Source organism: Excalfactoria chinensis, chromosome 23, assembly GCF_039878825.1.
Source record: "Excalfactoria chinensis isolate bCotChi1 chromosome 23, bCotChi1.hap2, whole genome shotgun sequence".
Lineage (NCBI taxonomy): Eukaryota > Metazoa > Chordata > Aves > Galliformes > Phasianidae > Excalfactoria > Excalfactoria chinensis.
In genome coordinates this window covers 1,116,217-1,137,577 of record NC_092847.1, presented here as the reverse complement: position 1 = coordinate 1,137,577, position 21,361 = coordinate 1,116,217, and the positions used below count along the sequence as shown (strand labels likewise).

Below are 21,361 nucleotides of genomic sequence, written 5' to 3'. Positions count from 1 at the left end.
TGGGCGTGGCTTGGACGAATGGGCGTGGCTTAGCAGAATGGGCGTGGCTTAGCCGAATGGGCGTGGCTTAGACGAATGGGCGTGGCTTAGCAGAATGGGCGTGGCCTAGGGGAAAGGGGCGGGGCTCCGGTAGTGGCGCGCCGCGGTGGGGGCTTTGCCCCCCGGTGCCCCATCTCGGCGGTGCCCGGTGGAAACCGAACCCGGTCCCGGAGGGCAGAAAGAGTTAAAACCAACCACAGGGGTTTGTGAGTCGAGTTCCGGGAGGGGACTTCGGTACTGGCAACGGGTGGGGTCAGAAATTAAACGGGAATTCCCGGGGGCAGCGGGGACACGGCTGGGTGTATATGTGTATATGTGTTGGGGTGGGGGTGGGGGGGTTACAGGGCCCTGGGCACTCCCCCCCCCCCCCCCATCCCGGTCCCTCCCGGCTCTCCGATCATTTCGATTTCGTTTCCGGGAAGGATCGCGCCGGAGCCGCAGTGGGGCAGCGCCGAACGGCGTGGGGGCGGCGGGGATGCAGGTAAGAGCCACCCACCCCCCCCTGCTGGGGCACCGGGGGAGCCCTTTCCCATCGGACCCCTCTCGGAGCGGAGCAGTGGGGCCGGTCGTGCTCAGCACCGGGCTCCGCAATGCCCCTTTTGGCCGCTGTCCTCTCGGGTTGCGGTTCCGGACACTCCGGATCGAACAGAGCAAAGACCGTCACCGAAAAACATCGGAAAATAGCGAAGGATGAAACAAAACGACAGCACCTTCATTCGAGGAGTTGTAATGCACTGCTGATCCCCTTTGCTCTTATATTCCCGTAGCTTATTGCATAGAATGAATCCAAAACACCATTTGCGTTGCTGCAAAGCCTCTATAAAGAGTTTATCCTGCTGGATTTGCTCTGGTTTCTTCCTACGATCCCATGCAGCTGCTTGCTTTGCTAAAACCAAAGGCCTGGACACAACAGCTAAGCCATGATATCAGTGCCAGCAGTAAACTTGCTAACATTTGTCCTTTGGGCGAGGAAAACCCTTTGAGATGAAGTTTGAGAGTGATTCAGCTCCTTCTGATCTTTCCCATCAACAGGCTGATTCCTGTAGTAGTTCCTCATTGTCATCTATCAACAGTGCTGGAATATGAAGCACGTCACCAACTGTGGTGACCTTCACCCTTCCTACACTCTTTGAATGAATGCTGCCTGCAGCAGCTCTCCCTGCCCTTGGGGTTCAGTTTATGTCCCCCATCTACAGGATCATCACCTTTAGGGTCACCACATTCAGTGCCACCACCACCTTTGCAGTGAGGCCATAGCCAGGCTTTGCTGTCTGCTCTCTGTGCTGTGATTTTCTCTACCCCTGGTTCTCTTTAGGGCTCAGCTCCCCTCACACCCCATTAAAGGGGCTGTGATACCCCTCTCCCTCCCCCCCCCCCCCAAGAAATCTTCCCAAGGGCATATTGAAGTGCTTGGAATCAGCTGCTTCAGAAAACACCACCTGCAGGCAAAACTGTTAGTTTTCCAGAGTATGAAGCCAAGCAATTGCTGTGTTAATAGATTGTGAAGGGGAACCATTATCCACTGGGCTGCTGGTGGTATTTCAGGATGTGGGTGATGCTGCAAGCAGGACCTGAGCTCCACACTGCCTCTTGTCCAGGAGTGGTGTTGGTGGGGGGGGGAAGCTCCTGCTTATGGGAGCAGGAAGAAAAGGGGAGAAAGAGAGTGGGGGTCTCTGCGGCAACCTGGGGCTGATGAGGGTTTAGAGCAAGAGAACAGACAGATCATCACAGCACAAGGAAGTCAGCTCACCCTGGTGCAGGTGTTTCCAATGCAAGGGCAGGGCAGCCCGGAATTTCCATCCATTGATGCATTTAATCTCTTTTCCCCAGGGTGAAGTGATGCTCGGCTCTTCCAACCCAGTGGCTGCAGCTTTGATTCCACCCCGGGGCAGACACACACACAACGATGAGGGGCAGGGCCTGGCATTGCCTGGCAGGCTGAGTGAGTGGGGTGGGTGCTGCTCTGTGGGGCTCCTGCAGCTGGGGGGGGGGGGTGAAGGTGTAAGGTGGGCTGTTCTCCATGGCTCATATTCTTTGTGGTGTTTTGGTCCCTGTAGAGGGGAAGGGTGGTGATGGAGACCACTGTCCCTTTATGCTGAGTTTGGGGGTGCAGACTGAGCAGGGTTGTCACTGCTTTCAGGAATCCAGCCCTCTTTGTGGAGTAAGGATGATGTCGTCTACTGGCTCAGGTGGGCAGAGAGAGAGTATTCCCTTCAGCAAACGGATGAAAGCAAGTTTGAAATGAACGGCAAAGCCCTTTGCATCCTCACCAAGGACGACTTCAGGTTCCGCGCTCCCAGCTCAGGTTTGGTGAGGCAGAAGGACCAGGTCTGTCCCAGGCTGTGGTCTGCTGTGGGAGGGATGGGTGGGTGCTGGAGAGCAGGAAAACCCTCTTACAGACCCCACATTCTTAGGGGTGGGGAGTAGGGTCTTATTCTGTGAGCACTGCAGCAATACAAGCAACAAAACCACCTGAGCTCACTTTCCTCCCCCGCAGGCGATGTGTTGTATGAATTACTCCAGTACATTAAGACTCAAAGAAGAGCTCTGATGTACAGCCCTCTGCTGAATTCACCCTTCCGAGAGGCCAAGGGCACAGGGGAAGGTATGGTGGGCATGGTGCCTGTAAGGTGGGTATGGTGCCTATATGATGGCCATAGTGCCTATATGATGGCCATGGTGCCTGTCCATGCAGCACAGTGCCTGCCCTCAGCTGCAGCACGCAGCTGAACCCATCCCACAGTCCCTAAGCAAAGCTTATTTCAGGGCTCTGGAAGGTGTCCTGGGACCCACCTGAGTGCAGCATGAAGTTTTCCCTTCTAGGGATGGACAGAGATTCAGAGGCTGCACCAGGTGCTCCCTCACCCTGCCTGAAGCACACTGAGCCATCCCCATCCCGCAGCCTCCACAAGCCCCTGAACCTCTCCCATCCCAGCACTGAGGGCAGCTGCAGGACAGGATCCATCTGCTCTTTTCCTACAGCCCCATTGGCAGCAGTGGATGGGAAAATCACAGGTGAATATTATCTTTTCCACCCTGGTTCCTTGGGGAAATGAGATTGTGCTTCATCCCATCTGCCTCCTATTTATTCTGTCAGTGTGTGCTTCTCTGCCTCAGCTTCCCCACTTGAAGAAATGTAGTTCATGCTGACACTTGGAGATGTAGAACTAAAACTGCTGCACGTGTTCTCTGGGCTCTTCTTGCATTTACACGTCTGACTTCTTTAATATATATCTAATAACTTCTAATGCCCTGACACTCACCCACCTTCACTGGAGCCATAGTGGGAGCTCTGTGATGTTTCCTGTGTGCTCAGACTGCAGGCTGCTGTGGGATTACATCTACCAGCTCCTGTCCGACAGCCGCTACGAGCCCTACATCAAGTGGGAGGACAAGGAGGCCAAGCTCTTTCGCATCATTAACCCCCATGGACTTGCCCAGCTCTGGGGGAACCACAAGGTAAAGAGGGGGGTACCCATGGGTCCAGAGGCAAATGTGGGCTGTAGAGCTGTGCCAAGGCTTGTAGTGCCTCGGTATCCACCCTGATGGTCCTGCTGCAGATCCAGGCCAGGGATGGATGCTTGCTTTGGCTCAGCACCATGAATTCATTTCTCCTTCCAGAACCGGATGAACATGACATATGAGAAGATGTCCCGAGCACTCAGACATTATTACAAGCTTAATATCATTAAAAGGGAGCCGGGGCAGAAGCTGCTGTTCAGGTGAGCTGAAGATCAAAGAAGCAGTGTGGATGGGGCATGGGAAGGTGCTGGGCTCCAGGTGTTGGCATCTGGATCTCTGATGGGGCAGAGCTGAGCTGAAGTTGCAGCATCTTGGCTGTGTGTTTGGTGTAATACATGGGAACGTGGATCTGAAGGGCAAAGCAAGAGCTCCAGAGCTCAGCTCAGGGCAGGGGCTCCAGCATTCACAACCTGATGCTTAAAACAACTAAAAACAACTTGCAGATTTCTGAAGACTCCCGGGGAGATCATCCAGGAGAAATCCAGCAGGTTGGAGCAGCTGGAGAACGAAGAGCATGAGGAGCTCAGAGAAGAGCTGCTGGAGGTTTCAGTGCAGGACACCACGGAAGGCTGCAAGTGCAGTGCTGTGCAGGAGGACTTGTGCTCTGCTGGGAAGTGCCAGCACCTCCTGCTCCCTGCACAGAAGGAAGCAGAGGTGGTCTTGGATTCCAAAAGTTGCCTTGAGCCAAAGCTGTGATGCCTCAGAGTTGCTGGCAAAGACTGCTTGGTTGTCACAGTGAGATGAGCACAACACACACCAGGTCATGAGTTCACTGATGTTGCCCTGATCCGAGATGGGACTCACCCACTGTGATCTGTCTCCTGTGGAGCTGTGATTAAGGGTGGGAATGTGCTGAAGGATCAGTCTGGATTCTGGCTGAAGCTCGCAGGCTGTGCAGATGTGTCCCACTGGCTCTTGTTTTAATTCCTTTTAATCATGCTTTGTGTAACCATATGGCTAAATGATGTGACACGAAACAGGCCAGTAGTGAATGTGATCTCTGCTGGGGTAAAGGAGCGCTGCCTCTCAGCCTTGGTTGAGGTGCTGGAAGGGAGGGATGCCAACATTTCTGCTAGGAGCAAAAACTGGACGTCACCCAGCACCAGCCAAGCTGCTCAGGGGTGCTCCCATCCTGATTGTGTGCCACTCCTGGGATAGATACACACTCATGGGTGCCTTTTTCCTGACTGCTCTCCTAACGTGACATCCCATCCACTTTCTTGCCATGGAAGCAGCCCTGGTGACTCTTGAGCAGCCCATGGCTCCCCAGGCTGGCACAGCTGGTTCTGTTGGAGCTGGTGGTGACCCCAGCTCACATGGGCAGTGTGCATGCAGCCGCCTTCCACCTGTTCCTCTAATGATGACTAAGGATCCCATTGGACGTGGATGGGGATTTCCTCCTGAGCTTGGGAAGTTGCCAGTTGCACTCAGCCCTCCTTGAGCTCTGGAGCGATCTTGGAAAGCAAAAAAGCAAAGGGCACTTTTGCAAGGATAGGCCGTGCAATGATAAATCCTTCCCAGCTCCCAAGATGAGCTCGTGTCTGTCTGTCCCAAGGCAATGCAGCCACTGCTCTTCCCACAGTGTATGGAGGTGAGACAGCCATAAACACGCTGCTTTCCTGGAACGTGACCCATCCCTTTCAGTAAACAGCCCATCAAATGCCATCTGCGCTGGGGAACTCAATGTGTGTGCGTGGGAAGAGGGAGTGAAACAGTGCTGGGGGTTGCTGTGGCTGTGCTCCATGTGGTTGCATGTGGGTAGGGGTCCCATATGGCAGTGCCCACCAGCACCTTGGAGCAGAGGTTTCCATTGAATCCAAGCAGGTGCCATGCATTGGCTGTGCTCTCTTTTCAGCCCATGCTGGGAGAAGTGGATGCTTCCATCTCCCGTGTCTTGGTTCAGGTTTGAACTACAGATACTTCTGTGCCCAGGGCTCAGAGGGACCTTTGTGGTTGGTGTCCTCACAATTAAAACGCAGCATCTGCTTGGGTTGGTCACATACATAGAGTCATTAAGGTTGGAAAAGACAACCACTGTCATTTATTCCAACCATTGACCCATCCTCATTGTGCCCACTGCCCACATCCCTCAGTGCCACATCTCCACAGCTCTGGAACACCTCCAGGGACAGTGCAAACTGCAGAATGGAATCATATAATAGAACCATAGAACAGACCCACAAGGATCATTGTGTCCAACCCCTGGCTCCACACCAGGCCACCCAAAATCAAACCCTGTGCATCAGAGGAGGCTCACAACAGACACAAGGAACAATGTCCTTCCTCTAGGGATGGAGCAAGCCTCCATAGAGGTGGCTGAAGCCCTATTGTTCAAGAGGCAATACCCTTGATAATGTGCTTTACATTTGGTAATCCCTAAATAAACTGCCTTGGGCAGCCCATCTTCAGGCTACATCCAGGAATGCAGTTACAAAGACCTGGAAGAGGCCTTAAATCAATGCTGATCAATGCTGATCCACGTGGAACCATCACAACTCCTCCACCAATAGGGACTGTTTACAGTCTCATCCTGGATGACCTCCAAACAGGAGGTGGCCAAACTGTGCTCCGTTCTCTGAGTGATGTGGCTGTTTGTTTGTTTGGTGGATGTCGAAGAGGAAAAGCAGACTGAGTTGGTTGTGAAAGTTCTTATCACTCATTGCGGTCATGTGCCACTTGATGCCATTTAGCTCCTGCTGGACGTGTTGTTTATCAGCAGCAGGTGGGGATGCTGAAAAACAAAGCTGGGTATTTTCTAATCAATACTGGACTGACTCACCAACGTTCAGGAGAGGTGATGGGAAATGGGCTGTTTCTCTTCAAGCAGTAGGAAATTACAGCCCAGAGAAACTGTAGAAAGAGATCGAAAGGAAGTAAAGGTGGACATGTTGAATTGTAAGCTGGTTATCAGGAAAAGGCTGTTTTCTATCTAGGATGGTTCAGGGCAGCTTGTCATCTGGGCTGAAAGCTGGAGAAAACAAAGTATTGCTCACATGGAAACCCCCTAGGGCTTTCCAAAATCAGTGTGTGCATTGCACAGGTCACTGCTCAGCAAATGCATCCGTGTCCAGTGCTGTGCAAGGTGCAGTGCGATATATCGCCATCAGATGGCAAAGTAGCAATGAGGATGGCAGGCAGCAGCCTGCAGGAGGAAGCAGTGGACACAGGTGGATGTGGTGTAAGCGAGGCAGGGGGGTTGGAACCAGGTCTGATCCCTTCCAATCCAAACCATTCTATGGTTCTGTGATTTGAGAAGGTCCCGTTTCGTGTTTCAGGGTGGGCAAGGAGGCTGAAGGGGGTCCCCCATGGGGGCTTTCAAGGATGTTGCATCCCAACCACGTCATTATGTATCCCCAATGTCCTGAGTGCCACTGGGGTGGCAGTGGGGAGATCATTGCTGCTGTGAGGCCCCATTTCCCTGAGATACTTTGGTTTCTTATTACAGAAGCAGCATGGCAAAACCTCCATGGGTCATCAGCCCGTAAGAGATAAAAATCAAATAAACAAAACCCATCTAACGGCTGGCTCGGAGAGCTGGTTCCAAGGTGCACCAGGTGACTCTTTACGCTATATTGCTGCTGGTTATCACAAGGAAATGGTTCTCCTTTCTACTGAAACTCACGCACAGCAGTTCCCATGCGGAAGTGCCGTCCTGAGAGCTAAAAATAGGGCTGAGTCAGACACCCCAGAGGGTATAAAGGAGGCGGGTATAAAGCCAGGGGGCCCAGGGCTCCCCTTGCTCAGTGCTGAGGAGTTGGCTTTGACACACACGTCCAGAAGAGCAGCAATCCCAATGGAGAGGTAAAAAGCGAAAGAGCAAATCAAGAACGATGCGCCCGATGGGTCGGAGTCAGTCGGAGGATGGGGTTGTTGCTTTGCTGGGATCACGGTTATGAACGGTGCTCACACGGGTGGTTGGGTGGATTTGGGGTTGGTTCCGATGGGTGAAAGTTGTCTTTTTGATCCAGAAAATGGACAAGCTGTGTTGGGCAGATGTGTGCTCTGTGTGCCCATCCCTGCGAGTGGCTCTGAGCTCTACGTGGCTCAGCCCATAGGTTTTGCTGTTGGCTTACTCCTCTCTGCTCAGCAGTGGAAGCAGACTTGGTTTGGGTCTGGCTCTCTGGAGGGTGCAGAGCTGTGGCTGGTTTGGTTTGTGTTGCTGTGGTTGGCTTTTTTAGCAGCTTCAAGGGTTGATGCTTGAAGACCTGGGGTTAGGAGCTGTGTAGTTTTTCCTTTTGCACGGTGTTGTGTTGTGATGGGAAGACACAGCAAGGCAATATCCCTATTACACCTCCGCAAACCCAGCAGCCCCTTTGGCACTGGATGAGTTCATCCTCTCTGTGCAGTTTCACTTCCTCCATTAGCAACGTCTTTACCCCATCATAAAACCCTAAGCGTGCAGCCTACATCCATAAACACTATAAAAAGGGGTTGATCATTTACCAAGGACAGATACACCCTTGGACACCCCAAACACCCTCAGCTTGCAGCCAAAACAGTGGCAGTTTCCATCGTAGCCAACCTACCCATGCTCTGTCCTCAGGAAAGCAAACACTGGGCTGAAAATGTTGTTTTCCCCTACAGCAAAACACGAGTTGTGCCCACAGAGCAGCAGCGATGGGACACAGCATGGCAGCCATCGGGATCCATCCTCTCTCTGGACAGGCGAGGGGCCAAGAAAGTGTTGGAGATCTACGTCAGGCGCTCATTGAGCTGTTGTGAGAACACACAGGCGGCCAAGGAAAAGCTTCAGCAGAGAGCCAAAGGGCGAGGGAGGAAGGCAGTCAAGCTGCAAAGGTCCGAGAGTGACTTTGGCAAGTATTCTCATCCCAAGCACAGCTTGAAGAAGGAGCAGGAGGAGGTGACCAAGGAGCTGGGGCTGGAGGAGGCTGTGGTTGAGGAGAGCAAAGCGTCGGCTCCTGGGGAGGATCCTAAAGCGGAGCCAGAGCCCAAGAAGAAAAGCACAAAGAGTTCTCCCCAAGGCAAAGCCCAGCGCACCTGGTTCAAGAGCGTCTTAAATCTGCTCTTCAAAAGGAGTCCCGAGGAGCAGAAGGAAAACGTAGGGCAAAAAACAAAGGAAAAAGATGTCAGAACTCCTTACAGCAGCAAAACAGAAGGGGCCAGGAGACACAGAGCCGACACCAGCACGTCCCCAACACTGGGCAAAGCCACCAGGAAGAGACCCAGCCTCAAGAGGGTCTTCTCCTTCAAGAAGAACGTGGAGGAGGAGCGTGTTGAGGTGGGGGCCAAGGCCAAGCGCCCCAGCTGCCTGCCCCTACGGCACGTCCTTGCATCCAACTCCACAGGTGAGAGCCCTCCACCAACGTGACCTCACCTGGGGCATGGGAGTGCTGGGTCCCAACCCTACCCAAGCATCACCCTCTTGTTGCTTTGTGGGGCACTGGGGTTGGTTTGGGAGCTCCAATCTTGATTCGCTATCCTGGGAAAGGGTCATTTTTTGCCTGAGCTGATTGAATCCTCTGGGTGAGGAGCACAACTGTGCATCATTGCCGTGGCTCGTGATGCAGCAAGTTACTGCACGCTGCTCCAGGGTGATTATCCGTGCACAGAATTTTATGTGCACAGGTTTCCCCCCTGCAGCAAAACCAGCTCACCCTAAGTTAGTTTCAACCTGCATTTGAGACCAGAGATTGAATCTGGAACCACCCAAATGCCATCCCCTGCTGCTTTTGCTTTGCTGCAGGGAAGGGTGGGGGCTACCGCAGCAGCAGCACCTATGAGACATCCTCACCCCTTCCTAAATGCTAACAGGAGAGGCAATCACACGACCCAGGGTGGGTGCAGGTACCATGCCAACGGGGTCTGCGTTGTCCTTTCCATCAGTCTCTGGTTCTGACCACATGCTCTTCTCCCCACAGAGGCCGAGCAGCCCGAGGGTTACTATGCACGGGTCTCGGAGGAGGTCGGGCTGATCGTGCAGGGCAGTGGGAAGCGCAGGGCTGAGCAGCTGCCAGGGCCGACCTGCACTGATGGAGTTGGTGAGTGCTGCACTTTGGTACTGAAAACATTGTGGTGTGGGATTTGTCTCCATGCAAAGCCTGTGTGGGATTCATCTCTGCTTCCCAAGGGAGCAATACAAAGAGCCATAGGGAGCCACTGAGGGGATTTAATGGCATCAGGGCTTGGTTTGGGGAGGGGCAAACACAAAGGTAGAGGGCAGTTCTTTCAGGCAAAGCACTTGGCCACAGGCTGAAATGGCTTTCATGGGGATGGAGGGTGATGTGTGCTGTTTGGGGGATCCATAGGGGAGCACAGCAGCTGTGTTGACCTGAGAGCACCCGAGCAAGGGGCTTGGGGATGGGGCTGGAGGTGACGTGGGGCTGTGCTCTCTCTGCAGATGAAGCCATCAGAGAAATCGTGGCCCTGCTGCAAGAAGCTGGAGATGAGCTGGATAGGCAGGTGAGAACCCATAGTTGGTGGGAATGGGGCCAGGGGATCCTTGGCTCTGACACAGTGCAGCACCTCCGGCTGGAGATGTTCAGTGAAATCAAGGAAACGGTGCCCTCAAATTCCCCGCCGGGGTGTGATCCTGTCTGCCTGCCCTCTCCCATCTGCAATCACTGTAAGATGTGAAGGCGTCAACCCAAGGCTGACGTACCACATTGTTTGCCTTCAACAAACCCATTCGTTTGCTTCCCCAACAGGTGAGGGAAGACGCGAGGCTCCGGACATTCTTCAGAGACATGTCCTACAGCTCCTTCAAGAACCTGGCTGATGCCTACGTCTGCCGGGAGATGACGGCCAGCCGACCCAATGTAAACCCCCAGGAGATCCAGTTTGCCTTCACGGTGCACCTCACTGCCAAAGTGGCCGGCATCTGCAACCAGGCTGTGAATAGGATCATGGGATTCGGCACCCGCTATTTGGAAGACTCGTTTGCGCCCTGGTCCTATAGCAAGGTCCTCCAGGTAAGGAGGGTTTGGGCTGAGGATGGGGTCAGGGTGTGATGACAGTCAGCGTGGTCATTCCGGGTCATGCTGGGGGTGAAGGGGGGGACACAGCCCTGGAGAGAGCTCTCCAGTGGGAGTGAGGCCATAAGAGAGGAGCCAAGGGCTGGAGATCTGCCCTGGGAGGGTGACCTGAAGGATGTAAGTCTTCTCACTCTGGAGAGCAGAAAGCTCAGGTGGGAGTCACAGCAGCATCAGCTCGAGAGGGGTCATCAAAACATGCCAGTACTTAAAATGTGGCTACAAAGAGGTTGAAGGCTCTTGGCAAGGAGAAAAGAAGGGGCAGTGGGTACGAGCTGCGCTGTGAGAAGTTTCATCTTGAGATATAGGAATGAAATTCCTCCTTGACCAGTATGGGAAACCCACAGCACCATCTGCTTTGGGAAGGGCCTCACAGCTGTTTCCTCCCCTCCCAGCAGGACAGAGCAAAGTTCAGCACAGACAACTGCGAGAGCCCAGACTGATGGCGCTGCAGCTGTGACCCCAATGATGGACGTCAATGAGTGGGGATGCAGCCTCTGTAGGCGGCCTGGATATCCTGTGGGTTCGTGGATTTAAAATACACAGAGGAAACCCACAGCAGTCACCGTGGTGGCACGATGGGATGAAACCCCACCTGGAGGGGGGCAAAGAAAAGCCCCCATTTCTGAGGCTGCCTTACATTTCCCTTTTGGCCCTCATCAGATGTGTGTGTGGAGCCTCACGGTTCATTTGTATGCGTGTGCATGTATTTATTTACCAACTTTTCTTACATATCTGTGAATGTAGGCTGTAATTCCTCCAGCCTCCGCTGTCAGCCAAGGGTCTGGCTCAGAAAAAGCCCATAAAACTCAAATAAATGGGTCCTTGTGTGACATCCAGGCTTGTCTGAAGGCAGAGGAAATGTGAACGTATGTTATACGTGGAATAAAGTTTGCTTTGCTACAGCTGGTCGGGAGCTTCTTCTTTCAAGCCAACTCAAAGTGACACAAAGCGGGTTTTACAGCAGATACACGGTGAGCTCCTGCCCTTCTATTTCTGGCCATTCCCCTTCCAGAAAAAGGAGATTTATTTATGAAAGCAGCTTGATCTGAAAGCAAGAGCTGGGGGAAGCTTGCTCTGAGTGTCCTCGAAGCTGCAATCTCTGCAGCTCCCTCCAGGACTTGGGGATTTGTAGCTGCCAGGGTCTCACCTCTGAGGTCTAAGAAGATGTGAAATGTCAAAGGGATTAAACCCTAATCGGGGGGAATGTTCGCAGCTAATCTTTATCCAGACCCCTAAGCAGGGCCCTGGATTAAAGCACTGTGCTTGGATAGGGGCTGGAGCGGCCACAGCTCCTTGCTGGGCTCAAACCCAGCCTAGGGCAAAGGGGACAACATTTGGGGCCATCAGCAAGCTGCTCCAGGGGGCAGAGGGGATGGCTGTGGTTGGGGTCAGTGCTGTGCCAGGACATGGTCCTGCATGGGCATCTTGTCCCATTCATCTCTGTCCCTGTAAAACCCCAACTAGAACAAGCCAGGGAAGGAGCCTTTGCCAGAGGGAACATCCTTATATGCACACTTCAGTTCCATTGTTCACAAAGCCATGAAGGAAACACTTCCAATGCAGGCAAATCCCACTCCTGCCCGGCGGTGCCAGCACTGGGTTTCCCTTTGGGCAGATCCCAGCCCGTGGTGATATTTACTGCAGGAGAAACCGAAACCACTCTCTTCTGTTTGCAGAGCAGCACCTGCTTGGCACGCAGCGCCAGGGGTGGTGCCGGCTGGGAGAAAGGCTGGGAGGTACCAGGGCAATGGGAACCACGTACCACAGTGCTTTGCATCCTCAGGCATGGGTCAGGGTCTGCATGGAGCACATCTGGGCTTTGTCTCATCTCTGTCTTCCCAGAGGACCTCACTTTGGCACATGGGATGTGTCCACCAGGCAAAGCACCCCTGAGGAAAATGAGTTTGATTTCCCATTCCCTTTTCCTGATGGCAGCTCAACCAAACCTCCTCCTCCTGCTGCACTTGGTGCTATGGGGAACAAGGAGCAAAACCCATGTACAACCATCCTGAGGTCCTAAATAACCCAACCTCAATGGGGACGAGGATTGGAGCGGCTCCCACAGCCCAGATCCCTTCACCCAACCAACCTCAGCATCTTGGCTAAACCCCTCGGTTAGAAATCCAAGACCTCCCTTGCCTGTGGTCACTGAAGATATTAAAGGAGGCATTAAAGCAGGACAAGTTATTAGCCCCGGGGATTTTGAGAGGTTTCCAACTCTACCACCTTCATCCTGCCCTGAAGTCCCCTCTGTGCTTTCCAACAGGCAATCACCTCTCCTGAAAATCCTTGGCATTGGAGCCATGGGCCATATGGGCACTGATCTGCCGGGGGGGATCACTGCCATGAGGGGCTGCTCCCATCTGCACCCCTGGGACACCACTGCCCGACTCATCAGTCCCAGCTAATCCTGCTCTGCTGGGTGCCAGGAGGGGGAGGGCAGCTTAGAAAATCAGCCCAGCACTTAAGGAGGCAATTAATGCCCAATTCGCTGTCACTAAGAGGATGATGACAAGGTTTCATCTCACGGGATCCTGGTGCTTGGCCAAGGAGCCAAGCTGGGGATGCAGGCAAGGGCAGATATTGCTTGCCTTCATCCCTCTTTCTTCCACTAAGGACCCCCCCTTGGCTCTCCTGGTCCAGTCCTGGTTGAACAAAGGGCTCTTCTTTCCCATGCTGTGAGCCTTCTTGCACTCACTGTGCATCTCCCCATGTCATCATTTGCTTGTCTTCTGGCAGGGCTTGCAACATCCGCGATAAACTCCGCGTGCTGTTTGCATTTGGACGACAGGGGCAGCACTGTATGTAGTAATAGTTAATGAAACCATTTAAAATGGCATTATTTATTCTCTGTGTGGGCAGCAGCGTTAGGTTACAAAGGCTGAAATGACACTCAGAATGTGCTCCATCTTTCCTGAGGGCTGTAATGAGGAGCTGAGCAGCCCAGAGGCAGCAGCACTGCAGGGCACTGGGATGCAGGGATTGCAGTGCTCTGAGAAGAGCAGAACCCAGCAAAGAGAAAAGCAGATCCGTCCCCTTGTGTTGCTTTACCCCAAAGAATATCCCAAGCCTCCAACAGGGAGCAACTGCCAGCACTATTTCCAAACCCAGCTCTGCGCAACGCCCCGCATCCACCCCTTGTGTAACGCCCTCTGACTTTAAATGCCTTATACAAGCCTTTACTCACCCAGTGCTGAGCTGTGCCTAAGCTGGGATTGAAGGCGAATCCTATTTAGGAAAACACCCTTGATGAAGGAAGCGTGAAGCAAAGGGGAAGAGTTGTGTGGCTGCAGTGAAGATGGAGGCACAGCGGTGTGGGATCCAGGTGCTGTGTGGCTGTGGGATCGCTCCATGTGAAAGGGAATTCTCCGTCCTGAGCTGCTGAGCTGCCCGTGTTCAAGGACTACACGGACCATTCAGATAAGGGGAGAACTGTATTTAGCACAGGCAGCAATTAAAACAGCCGGCGAATGTCCTCAACTCCAGCACTGCCATAAAAAAGAAGGAGGAAAACCTGGATGCCACCACAAGCAGGGATCCACATGGAGATGAGAGCCTGAGCTCTGCTTGGTGAGGAAGGCACCGAGGTGGATGCTTGCCCTGGAGATGGCTGCAGAGGAGCTGCGTGCTCCGGGCACCCGTTTCTCTCTCTCCTTTTCGGGCAGCGGGTTCCTCGTGCTGTATCAGGTTGGGGTGGTGCAGTCCCTCCTGGAGTTGGCCCCCGAGCTGCTCAAATCTGCCTGCAAGGTGTATGGATCGTCTGCCGGATCGCTCATCGCCGCCGCTGTTGTTTGTGGCATCAGCCTGGGTAAGGAGAGGGTAGAGAATGGGCTGGGGGGGAAAGGGGGTAGAACAGGAGGGTGGCAATAGCTTTGTGCTGGTGGGGTGCTGGGATGTGTTAGCAGAGCAGTTCGTATCCCTTGATAAGGCATAAATGTGGAGGTGATGTCAATTCTGGCAGCTGCCCTGGTGCAATTTTGGGTGGTGTCCCCTGAAAAAGGCAGTCGTTGCTGTCTGAGATGGTCAGGTGATACCGTGTGAGCAAACCTGGACATACCTGTCTGTCCTATTGGCTCATCTTGCAGAAGGAGAACCTCCTCCCCTCTGCTCCCAGATCTTGGGAGTGCTGAGATGTGACGTGAAGCGCATGGAGCTGGGCAGGGAGCACAGCCCCCATCCCTATGGATCAGCAACTGCAGTTCGGAGGGGCTGTGAGCAGCAGTGCTGCAGAAATAAACCCCTTTAGCAACAATCTGCCTGTAGGATCAATTCAGAGCAACTAATCTGCATGAGAACATCCTGCTGTGTGCAAACAAGTGTGCACAAGGCTTGGCTTTGAAAGCAGACCCAAGTGATGCAGATGGAGGAGTGTCTTTGGGGTCAAAAGGAGAAAGTAAGGAAGGAATGCCCAATACTTGGAACATCCACTGGATGCTGGAGCCGTTTGGCTCTAGAATAAGAATTCAGAGCATTGGCAAATACATTCAGACCAAGCAACAGGTGATGTGCTGCCCTTCCTGCCCAGATGAACTTCCCCAAAGTCAGCACTTAATGCTTTCCCCTCTGATTCCTGGGGCTGTGGGAGGGGATGGAGCTGGGACATGGGGTGGCTGCGGTGACCTCACGTGCAGGCTTCGTTCCATCTCCAGCCCAGCAATGTGTCTGTCTGTGGCTCTTTTGGCCGAGGTCCCTGAATGAACCCACCAAGCATTAATCGTCACTCCACGTGGCCTGAACATCCGCTCAAACAGTGATAACCCCTCTTAATACCCACACTGCTCCGGTTGCCCTCAGGACACAGCCTGTCTGCCCCTACAAAAGCTGCTGTGGAGGCCCAGGAAGGTCCAGGCACCATGAGGGCTCTTTGTAGAATGAGGGAGATGGAAAAGCTTCCCGACGCCATGCTTTAACTGCCCTGAGATGGCCATACCCCCATGCATCCTCCCTGTTTCTGCACACAGTGTGACCCTGGGCTTTACTGATCCTCTGTTCCCTGTTATTTCAAACCCATGATCCCCATTGGGGCCGGGCAATTCTGCTCTTTAATCCAGCTCCTGGGATGTCCAGACACCTGTAATGCCTATTAATGCTGCCGGGAGGTCAGCGGGTACTCGGACAAGAGGGGACCTCAGCCCAGGGAAGTCCCTGGTCCTTTGAGGACATTAATGTGGGTTATATTCCCCATTCCTCCTCACGTTCCCCATTAGAATGGCACCAAGGGGTCGTGCACAGATCCACAAGAACTGTGAGCAGCGTTAACAGGGTTGATGATATAACGCATAGGGCAGCAGCGACGTTGATCATCTCTCTGCCTTTTCTCACCCCTGCCAGATGACCTGAAAGAAGTGTTCTATGCAAACGCAAGGGAAGCTCGGAAAACCCTGCTGGGTCCCTTGTCTCCCAAGTTCAGCTTGCTGGCCAACATCAAGACTGTGCTGCAGCGCTGGCTCCCGGAGGACTCCTACCAGGTGGCATCAGGGAGGCTGCACATCTCTCTGACACGGGTAGTGGATGGTCAGAACGTCATGGTGTCTGAGTTCAACTCGAAGGAGGAGCTCATTCAGGTAAAGGGATCGTCCCTTGGTGTCCATAGGAAGACTTGTACTCACCCACAGAAGCGTTGATGATGTTCTGAAGAGGGGTGGAAGGAAGAATGGGACAGACTGTTCAGCGGGGTCTGCTGTATAGGACTGAATGAAAGTGTATGAGAAGTGAATGGGAATGTATAGGACAGAATGAAAGTGCAATTGTGAGGATGTACTGGTTTTTAAAGAACCAAAATAACCTCCAAGTTTCACCTTTTAGCAGCAGCTGTGCTTGGACAGTGACATATGGGCATCCAGCTCTGACAGTGCTGGCAACCATACAACGAAAACGAAGCTCTGTGCCCCGACCCAGAGCAGCTATATTGAAACTGGACCTTTTGTCCTTCTTGAAACCTTTCTTCTCAACACAGCCGCACACACCAGGAGGGACGGGGCCTGGCTCAGACATCTGTCATGCCTGAAGGTGCAGGCAGCCTTCAGAGCAGCCTGTGCTCAGCGCAGCCTTGACAGGAACACTGACTTCTGCCATCTTTCTCCTCCCCCAGGCTCTCCTCTGCAGCTGCTTCCTTCCTATCTACTGCGGGTTCATCCCTCCGTCCTACCGAGGTGTGGTGAGTGATATCCCCAATAAAACGTACCCTTGGAGCAGCAGGTTCCTGGCCTTAAACCTTATGACCCCCTGAGCAGGGAGGGATATAGGTGTCCAGACACCTTCTTTGGTTAATGGAGGATGATAAAGCCTTTTAGCATCTCTTCATCCCATTATAGCTGGGGTGAACAACCACCTGGAGAGCCCTCTGCTGCTTTGCCTATGGCAGAGTCTTCCCATGGCCATCTCCAAGCCCTCACCTGGGCAGGATCTGTCTGCAGCACAGGTGATGTCTTCATTCACTCATGTGCTGGCTTGCATGGCTGAAATACCAAACCTTCGTGGGAGGATCCTCCCCCAGCCACGTGTGCGTTGCCACTCTGCAAAGCACGGCACTGAAGGCAACACGTGCAGTTTGGCTCCATCCAAGTGAAGGAGGAGAGCAGCACCTTGTGTTTTATATGCAGTCTGAGCAGGACATCATGATCCATCGGTGCTGGCTTGCAAGCAGGGCTTGTGCTGCCCTCAGGTGCCAGGTCAGTCTTTATGAGTCTTTATGAGCACAGCCTGCAGCTCTCAGCTCCCAGGGCTCAGCAATAGTGCTGCACAAGGCTCCTGTGCACTGCTGTTTCATACACATCTGCTGCAATGCTTTGCAACCTCGAGTCCCACCAAGGTGGGTGGCACATTCAGCTTCCTTTCAGAATGCAGCCAATGATGTTTTCCTTGCCCACTGAGCCTTTCTGTAGGTGGTTATCCCATGAGGGCACCCTACTGATGGAGCTCACACCAAGAGCAGAGCGAGGCCCAACCTGAACCACAGGACTTGAAATTCATACATTACAAAGCTTTGTGAACGGAAACTAATCATATTTCAGTTTTAATAACCACTGTGTGTTACAGCACCAGGCTGAGACTGGCAGGAATGCTAAGGGAAGCGTGGCCGTGTGGGGCTGTCACATCCTTGCAGCTTCTTGCTCACCTCCTGCTGATGCTGCCCATGCATAAACCCGATTTTATCCACACTTCCCTCTCAGCGTTACGTTGATGGGGGATTCACGGGCCTACAGCCTGTATCCAGCCTGGAGGAAGCTGTGATCACTGTGTCCCCATTCACGGGAGAGCTTGACATCTGCCCACGGGATTGCCCTGCCATCTTCTACTGCTTCCAGATCTTCAATGGCAGCATTCAGATCTCAGTAGAAAACCTGTGCAGGATTAGCTACGCTCTGTTTCCACCCAGCACTATGGTAAGCCAGCCAGGTCCTCTTCCTTTTGCTTTGATAACACATTGGCTGCCCAGGGCAGTGATGGGGAGGATTACCATCCCTGGAGGGGTTTAAAAGCAATGCGGCACTGAGGGATGTGCTCAGTGGGAATGGTGGGATGGGGTTGAACTTGGGGATCTTAAAGGCCTTTTCCAGCCTTAATGATTCTCTTCTATACCAAGTTAGTGCTGGATCTGCCTTCCCCAGCGTTAGGGTTCATATTGACCTCCACCATTAATCCAGCAGGTTTTAAGGGGAAGGCTCAAACCTCAGGGCTGCCCCCACTCTTAACTTTTTGGTGGGCAGTGCCAGTGGGTTGCCAACAGACAGAGTTCATCCTGCTCTGAATACCCACAAGGGATCCGTGCTTCGGTTGGAAACCATAAGATGCTGATGGTGCCCCCAGACCATCCACCCCAACCCAAACAGCCTCGGGTAGATCAGCCTGTTTCTTGGACGGAGAGCTCTGCGGTGACCTCTAGCGTTTCCTTTTGCAGGTCCTGAACGACATTTTTTTCCAAGGGTACCAGGATACTGCCCTATTCCTGTGCAGGAACAGTAAGTGTTACCCCCAGACCCAAAGGGAAGCCTAAAAACACGACCCAACGTGTGACCAACCCTTTCTGTATCTCGCAGATGCCTTCGGTGTGAACTACTTCGATGGTAATTTCCGCTTTGCCAGCATGTGTGGGAAGAACGACTTCCCACAGCCCAACAGGATGCTGAATGGTCTGGGCAAGTGTGTCCCACAGTACCTGGCACCACGCTTCCTCCCAGGTAGAGGACTTGGGGCATTCGCTGTGGCTTTTAGGGGTGGCTGAGGCCACCGAGGGCTACAGCAGGAGCAGCTGGACAGGAGGAACTGTTGCATTTATTGGGTTATTTCTAATGATGGATCTTTATTTACTCTTGTGTTGTCCTCCCGGGAGCAGACCTGGCTCGGTGGAAGAAGCAGCAGATGTTTAGACTGCAGGATCCGCTGTCGAAGGTCCTCCTGCAGCCGTACAAGCTGCCAGGATTTGTCTGGAAGGGGTAAGGACGTCTTGATAATGGCACCAAAGCTGAGGCTGATGCACAATCCACTTGCTGTGCTTTCTGTGAGAGGCTGAAGGGATACACTGTGAGGCTGGCACTGGGCAGACTGGCATCCTACAGGCAGCACTGGGGCGTGCAGCAGGCTGCAGCATCCATCAGGCAGCAGCTCCATGGGAAATACTCAGAGCAGCCTCTGGACAGCAATGTTGCTTGGTCACAGCAGGTTGATGTGAATCCCTCTTGTACTGTGAACCAGGAAAAGGTGATGCACACCTACTGCCCTTGCAAGTTAAGCTTAGCAGCAGCCTCTCCCATTGCAGACCTGAAGACAAGCTCTTAGTGAGCAAGTGAAACTGGCACAGGATCACTTGAATCTAGAAAGGAGCATTAAAGTGTACATTTCCTGTTAAAACTCTCCTCCTTTTGCTGCAGTTACCAGACCTTAAGCTTTCTTACTTTGCACTTGCAGGCTGGAGCAGCTGTGGGGACTGCTGGAAGACATCAGCTCCATGGCAAAACAGCTCCAGAAGCTCCTCCGAACAGTGGTGCTTGGTTTGCCTAAGAGAACTGGGGCCAGGAGGTGAGATACAGAGCAGAGGGAAGGCAGGGTACAGAGCTGGGAAACCCCAAGAGAGCTCTCACCCATCCATCACTGATATTGAGCTTGGCTAAAGATTCCAAATCTGTGGCACTTCTATGTTCAAGAGACTATTTCCTTGCAGAGAATGATTTCATTCCACAGGCAGCTATCCCTATGCAATTCAATGCAAACACCCCTATGCAAACATCCCCAGGGATGTTTGAGGTTTCTGGTTCCCTGTCTCAATGACCCCCATGCTTGTTCCCTTAGGTAACCATCCCAGGTGGGCCCTGGGGTTCTCCAACACCACACGGTTTTGCCATCCCAGGAAGCAGCAGACGACAACAGAGATCATTTCACATGGTTGCATGGATCATGTCCTCATGGAGTCATTCAGGGGTGGTTTTGGTTTTGGTTTCTTTTCACTTGGAGAAATGGGCTGCTTTTGTTTTTAGTGCTTCTTGCACCAGTCTCCTCACCCAGGCCTGAATTGCTTTAACATGACGGCCAAGGCAAAGCCAAACTGCAGTTATTGCAGAAGGAGTCAGGCATCTTGCATGCTCATACAGCCCAACCACTGTTTTCCCCAACCACTCCACTTGCTGATGACAAGACTCATCCCACCTCCTGCTCCAAGCCTGCAGAAACATGCTAAGATGTAATTATTTCATGACTCAGCATACCTATCAGCTGCCTTATGCTTTATTAAGCCCTCATCTTCTCAAGCAAGCACACCTGATACTGTTTCTCCTGCACAAGCTTAGGGCTAATGGTACAAAGGAGGATATGGGTAAAGTTTAGCATTTCTTTGAATCATCTCATGCAGGAGCTTTTTTTCACCCTGGGAAGGCAAGCTGGAAAGCTCAGCTGCGCCCACTCCACAAACCAGCTGCAGTAGATCCTGTATTTCTCCTGCAACAGCTCCATTAGAGGTGGGTGATGGGATTTGTATGTAGCCTTTGGGAATATAAGGAGGGTCATGGCTTTGCCTATGCTGGTGATGCTCTGTCAGTGTTCCCTTCAGTGCATCTCAGTGGCTGTCTGCAGGCTGTGTTATAAGTTGCTCTTTCTTTCTTTAAAACATTAACTGGGGCCAAAGGCAGCAGCTGTGTCAAAAATGTTCTTCTGTAGCTGACAAGGCCCAAAAAGGCAGTAAAACCACATTGGTCAATCTGACAGATTCTGCTGATCCTTCTGTAACAATCTGGATTCAAGCACCTGGTCAGGGCTGCTTCCTTCATTACGGTTATCTACAGTGTAATAAAAATAAACAGGCTTTGAAATCCTTCAAGTAATGTTTCCATGCTCATGTCTTGCTGCTTGGCCCAGTCTGCATTGAACTCTGCTGAGCCGTGAAGCTCAAGGAGGCTGGGATGGAGGGTTGGACACAGCCCAAGCAGTAGGATCTTGCTCTGAAGCCATGTCCCATCAGTGGATCAGGCCCCAGACTCTCCCCTCCCATGCAACCAAGCCAAAACAAAACAAACATGTTCTGTCCTGTGTGTCTCTGGCTTTTTGATGCAAGTGTTTTGTCTTGAACCGACTCTGTTTATAGGCTAAATACTAAGGACTTGCAAAATGCCTTGCTGGGTAGATGGATAAAGAGGTAATGATTGTGATTAGTCCACCAGTGCCACCTGAGCCTTGCTCCTGTGCAAGCCCTAACAATGCAACAGTTGTTTTGGAGATGTTCTGGCTTAATAAGAAAACGTGTGAGAGCTGTGTGTGGGTTTATACTCTTGCTTGTTCAGTAACATCAGCGATGGTACATCATTGTGCAGATAAACTGT

General features: G+C 52.7%; 4 protein-coding genes across 15 annotated transcripts in view; 3 read left to right on the top strand and 1 right to left on the bottom strand.

Moving 5' to 3' along the window:
- The window catches only part of KCTD20 (potassium channel tetramerization domain containing 20), a 31,685-nt gene extending 17,924 nt beyond the window's left edge, over window positions 1-13,761 (bottom strand). Inside the window, exon 1 of the mRNA XM_072356028.1 lies at window positions 13,741-13,761. The gene's annotated coding sequence lies outside the window, so the exon portion shown is untranslated. The remainder of the gene's footprint in view (window positions 1-13,740) is intronic.
- ETV7 (ETS variant transcription factor 7) lies at window positions 70-4,536 on the top strand. 12 transcript variants are annotated; one of them, XM_072356050.1, is made up of 10 exons: window positions 120-245; window positions 462-520; window positions 1,870-1,990; window positions 2,180-2,344; window positions 2,537-2,644; window positions 2,863-2,892; window positions 3,022-3,054; window positions 3,356-3,498; window positions 3,661-3,761; window positions 4,005-4,536. In XM_072356050.1, exons 2-10 carry the CDS (start codon window positions 515-517, stop codon window positions 4,255-4,257), a joined length of 960 nt encoding a protein of 319 aa, XP_072212151.1. In that variant the 5' UTR covers window positions 120-245; window positions 462-514; the 3' UTR covers window positions 4,258-4,536. The 12 variants fall into 12 exon arrangements, with proteins under 12 accessions (XP_072212146.1, XP_072212149.1, XP_072212150.1 ...); XM_072356045.1 differs by having other exon boundaries at window positions 70-245; window positions 1,870-1,981; window positions 2,863-3,054; XM_072356046.1 differs by having other exon boundaries at window positions 110-273; window positions 1,870-1,981; window positions 2,863-3,054.
- Window positions 8,090-10,993, top strand: BNIP5 (BCL2 interacting protein 5). Its single transcript, XM_072356356.1, has 5 exons — window positions 8,090-8,867; window positions 9,441-9,560; window positions 9,920-9,981; window positions 10,227-10,490; window positions 10,949-10,993. The coding sequence occupies exons 1-5, from the start codon at window positions 8,090-8,092 to the stop codon at window positions 10,991-10,993; spliced, it is 1,269 nt and encodes a 422-aa protein (XP_072212457.1).
- Window positions 13,693-21,083, top strand: PNPLA1 (patatin like domain 1, omega-hydroxyceramide transacylase). Its single transcript, XM_072356033.1, has 9 exons — window positions 13,693-14,361; window positions 15,885-16,117; window positions 16,645-16,710; window positions 17,726-17,938; window positions 18,454-18,514; window positions 18,593-18,733; window positions 18,889-18,988; window positions 19,461-19,571; window positions 19,842-21,083. The coding sequence occupies exons 1-9, from the start codon at window positions 14,145-14,147 to the stop codon at window positions 19,843-19,845; spliced, it is 1,146 nt and encodes a 381-aa protein (XP_072212134.1). The 5' UTR covers window positions 13,693-14,144; the 3' UTR covers window positions 19,846-21,083.
- The last annotated feature ends 278 nt before the right edge of the window (window positions 21,084-21,361 follow it).

What these genes read in the sequence shown, in the direction of transcription:
- ETV7 (XM_072356040.1), top strand. An exon ending in TGGCAGGCTGAGTGAGTGGG is followed by an intron (nt 1,991 to 2,179) that starts GTGGGTGCTGCT and finishes CACTGCTTTCAG; the next exon opens with GAATCCAGCCCTCTTTGTGG. An exon ending in AGCTCTGGGGGAACCACAAG is followed by an intron (nt 3,499 to 3,660) that starts GTAAAGAGGGGG and finishes TTCTCCTTCCAG; the next exon opens with AACCGGATGAACATGACATA.
- BNIP5 (XM_072356356.1), top strand. Translation starts at nt 8,090, where the DNA reads ATGCTCTGTCCTCAGGAAAGCAAACACTGGGCTGAAAATGTTGTTTTC. An exon ending in CCTTGCATCCAACTCCACAG is followed by an intron (nt 8,868 to 9,440) that starts GTGAGAGCCCTC and finishes TTCTCCCCACAG; the next exon opens with AGGCCGAGCAGCCCGAGGGT. An exon ending in GACCTGCACTGATGGAGTTG is followed by an intron (nt 9,561 to 9,919) that starts GTGAGTGCTGCA and finishes CTCTCTCTGCAG; the next exon opens with ATGAAGCCATCAGAGAAATC.
- PNPLA1 (XM_072356033.1), top strand. Translation starts at nt 14,145, where the DNA reads ATGCTTGCCCTGGAGATGGCTGCAGAGGAGCTGCGTGCTCCGGGCACC. An exon ending in CCTATTCCTGTGCAGGAACA is followed by an intron (nt 18,515 to 18,592) that starts GTAAGTGTTACC and finishes TGTATCTCGCAG; the next exon opens with ATGCCTTCGGTGTGAACTAC. An exon ending in CCAGGATTTGTCTGGAAGGG is followed by an intron (nt 18,989 to 19,460) that starts GTAAGGACGTCT and finishes TTGCACTTGCAG; the next exon opens with GCTGGAGCAGCTGTGGGGAC.